At 59.8% G+C, this 3,993-nt stretch overlaps 1 protein-coding gene across 1 annotated transcript in view; it reads left to right on the top strand.

Moving 5' to 3' along the window:
• Positions 1–3,907, top strand: part of MTHFS (methenyltetrahydrofolate synthetase) — a 68,010-nt gene extending 64,103 nt beyond the window's left edge. The window contains exon 3 of the mRNA XM_073882145.1: positions 3,383–3,907. Coding sequence (XP_073738246.1) covers positions 3,383–3,525 — 143 coding nt within the window. The 3' untranslated portion in view covers positions 3,526–3,907. The remainder of the gene's footprint in view (positions 1–3,382) is intronic.
• Positions 3,908–3,993: the final 86 nt, after the last annotated feature.

Here is a 3,993-nt window from a genome sequence, read left to right as displayed (position 1 = left end):
GGTGTTCAGAATGGTCTGATCCCTATTCAGCTGAATTCCTGAGACCAGACGAAATCCAGGTCTCCTACTCCTCTGCCATCTTGCTCTGCCCATCTGAGGTGCATTCTGAGTTGCTCCTTGGGGGATGGCCAGGCAGGCGGCGCCAAACCTCTGCCCTCGAATGTGATCAGCTTGACACCTCACCCTGGGATGAGCCGCCCCTCCTGCCTCCCTGTTCTCAGTCCTGCCTCCGGTTTCCCGGGTCACTCCACAGAACGCACGTTCCATGTGCACTCCTTGTCCCAGGCCCTGTGTTTCGGGGACCCTGGGCTAAAACAGCCGGACTGTCCCTTCTCTTAGAGACTGTGGAGCCTGCAGGAACTCGAGACAAGGGAGTAGCCCTGCTTGCCACCCTTTACCCGTGGTCATGGCAGACAGAAAGCAGGCAGGCCGGACGGGCTGCTGAAGCCGAGCTCCACAGCGGAGCCGCTGCGCCAAGTGCCCGTGGACGGGGGTTCGCGTTCTCTGGGTTCCCGAATGGCCGTGATGCGTGGCGGACGGGTAAACCTTGCTTTAGACGCTGTTGAAGAGGTTCTCCGAAAGCAGGAAGTAAATGATACGCTACTGTCTGAGACTCCTTTGTGTCTGAATACCACAGTTGTGGTTTTTTGCTTCAAGCACACACTGATGTTGAGAAATGAGCTATGTTGGAAGCAGCGGGGGTTGCTGGACCCGCTGCCCAGGCCCCCTCGCGGGCTGAGGTGGCTGCCGGCTCGGAGCTGAGACGCACCCCTCGAATTGACCTTGCCTGAAGAGTCCTCTCTCCCAAGTTACAGCCCCTGCTTGGTGGTGGCTTGTGCCCCGTGCCTGGTCATCATGGGGGCATAAACGCTGACCCCCTTGCATTGGGTCTGACTCCCCTCGCCGCGCCCCAGGAAACGGTGTTCTCCTGCCCCATGCCGGGCTCCTGCCCCAGCCGAGGAGGCCTGCAGGTGTTTTTGGGTCACGGTATCTGACATTTTCTTGAAGGAAGAACTGGAATGTGCTGGCTGAGGCTAAGCACAGGACGCCGTGACTCAGGACTCTGGGGGAGACAGGTGGACATGAAACCTAGATGCCTTCCCCGAGGCCGACCAGGGTGCATCGCTCACCAGGAGCTCGGCCGGATTGGATGGAAGGAGGCTGCCCCTGGGAGCTGCGTAGGCAGCAGGCTTTTCAGGAGTGCCGTCTATGTCCCAGAGCCACCAGACGGGACTCTCTTTCTCCTCTGAGTTTAGGACGTCCTGCGGGATGGGCAGGGGCTCAGAGGGAGGGCAGGGGAAGTGGCGGCCGTGGGAGTCGTGGGTGGGAGGTTGTGGCCTAGAGGTGGGCCCCGCAGTGCTGCCTCCTGCGTTAGACACATGCATCCTCCCGCCGGTGGCGAGCACCCCTCGCCAGACGCCTGCAGTTCTCCGCGGCTGCGGCAGGAACCTGGCGGGGGGCAGGCCCACTGTTTCTTGTGGGGAAGCCAGATCCAGAAGGCGGGAGCCGGGAAGGGCTGAACCCAGGGCTCTCAGTCCCTCACGTAAAACTCAGCAGGCCGGAGGGAGCGGGGGGGAGGGCGGTGGTCCTTCCCCCAGAGCCTGCGAAGCCCAGCAGCTGCTTCCCACCTAGTTACGTGTGGTGTTTTCACAGCTCTGTGAGGTGCACACGCCTGTTCCACAGTCGGGGAAACTGAGGCCAGGATTGGATTCCAAGGGCGTGGGGGCTGTGGACTGGAAGCAAGCCCACGTTCCTCTTACGGCCCGCACCCCATCTCCCGACCCCCCCCTCCCCCCAGCGAGTTCTTCTGGGGCTGGAGCCGGGCTCCGTGTGGGCGTGGCTGCTTACCTCGGCACCGTGCCCGGGCCTGCGGATGTGCAGAAGAGGCGGCCAGTCAGTGCGCTGAGGTGCAAATGCTGGGGAGAGGGCCCCCACCCTCAGGACCTGGCCAGCGAGGCTAGGAGGGGTCCCGGGGCCTCCGCGGTGAGTTCTGGGCCAGGTGAAGACAGCTGCAGAAACCAGCTCCTTCCATGTAGGGCTGGGCGGGCCGGCCGGGGTTTCTGCGCCATCTCAGGAGGGCACTTTAGGGTGACTTCCCGCTGGCCCCCCCACAGTCAACTGGCTGGCTACTATGTTCTGTTGCACTCTGACCTCTTCCCCCACATCTGGGTTTTCTCTCAGTTTCCCAGTGAGCTTTTCTTTCTTCCAGGGATGGTTATGTTCCTTGCTCAGGCTCTGAGTGGGTGGTCCGGCCACTGTGCATCCCCAGCCCTCACCTCTCCCCCTTCCCTTTCAGCCCTTTCTTTCTGTTGGTCCAGCTCCATCTCCCACCTGTTGTCCTCTCCCTTCCCCACATCTCCACCTCGAAGTCAGGAGGACAGGCCCCTCTGCAGGGGAAGGGTCTCTGTCCCATGGTTAGGAGGTCCCCGTGCTCCCGGGTAGAAAGCAGTGCAGTGGGGAGGTCCTGCCAGCAGCTGAGGGCCATGCGAGAGTCCTGGACAGTGTGGGGACTCACCTGAGGCTGCTGGGCAGCCTACCCCGAGTGAGGAGGGGGTGGGGAAGGAGAGCCAGGGGCTCCATCCCTCATTTTGTTCTCTTGAAAGCTTGCCCAGAATGGGAACTGCCTGTACTAGTATCACCTGTAAAGGCATTTAATTCTACCGTCTAATTTATCAGCCTTTTATTAAAGTTCACATAAGTTTTAAAAAATTCCATTAGCATCAGCCACCAGAAAGGAGATTTCAGAGAATGAGATGATCAGGTTTCCAAGTTTATTGAAAACCCTGTAGACGACCGCGTGGCTGCTTGGGCTATTTCGGAAAGCCCGTGCAGACTGGCGAGCCTTCAATAACGTGGGGGCGGCTGGGGGGGAGCGCGCACCTCGGCGGGTGCCATCCTGCGGACGAGGCATCGGGGCCGTCTGGGCCGGGAGAGCCCGATGTCCAGCTCATCAGAACCCCATGTCAGCTACAGCCTGGAGCTCAGCATTTGGAGGGGTGACCAGCCTTCAAGGGCACATCATCCTGGCCACGGTCCCGAGCTAGTACTTCATCCCTGCTTTTTCCAGACAAAGAAACTAGGAGCACAGGGAGGAGGGAGCCTTCCTAAAACCACAGGATGGGGGGGCACAGGACCCCCTGAGCTCTGTCAGCCCACCCCACCACCAAAAACACTCTGCGGGGGACATACACAAAGAGCCCTGTGTCAGCCTGTGGGGTGAGTGCGTGCGAACGGTGGACGGGGATGGGAGTTAGGGGAGCCCCAGAACGTGGGAGTCCTAAGTTCGGGCTCTGAAGCCAAGCTCTGTGGGTTCCGATCCTGCCCCCCACACACGGGCTGCTGCGACTTTGTGTATGTGACTAACTTCCCCGTGTCTCTGTAGGATGGGGCATGACAGCGTCCACCTCGCAGGAGACCATGCGTACGCGCTCACCAGAGCGCCCGGCACGCAGACAGCTGGGCAGATGGTGTAGCCGTGGGCCCGCTTGGAATCCGAGGAGGTCTGTGAAAGTTTCAGATGCGTGACTGGGAATCTCGGTCCCTTCCTGCCATCATTCCTGGTCATGAGTCCTTGCAGGCTCTGGGGTGCCCGTCCTCCCCATGGTGCATGGGGGCTCCCCTGGGGGCCGAGTCCGAAGAGCTGCATCCCAGACCTCCTCCTGGCTGCAGAATGTACTGGCTTCCCTGGAGCTGCGGCCTGAGGGGTGAGGACACACGGGGTTTGCGGAGGGCTGGTTTGTGAGCCTCTGCAGCACAGTCACCTCCGTGGCTTGTGGAAGATTTCATGCTCGTTCACAGGCCTTGCCCCAAGTTGACCAAATCGGAGTCTCCTCCAGTGGAGGGGCCTAGAACCTGCATTTGTAAAAAGCAGCCTCCCCCCACCCACCCATGTCCTGGCCCAATTCTCAGAGATTCTGGTGTCATTGGTCATTAATAAATAATGTAAGTAAATAAAATAAATTAATAAAATTTAATTTTTAACTTTTTTTTTTT

This window comes from Callorhinus ursinus, unplaced genomic scaffold (assembly GCF_003265705.2).
Source record: "Callorhinus ursinus isolate GAN/ISIS: 27379988/994484 unplaced genomic scaffold, GSC_fseal_2.0 scaffold45, whole genome shotgun sequence".
Taxonomy (NCBI): Eukaryota; Metazoa; Chordata; class Mammalia; order Carnivora; family Otariidae; genus Callorhinus; species Callorhinus ursinus.
This window is presented reverse-complemented; position numbering and strand designations above follow the sequence as displayed.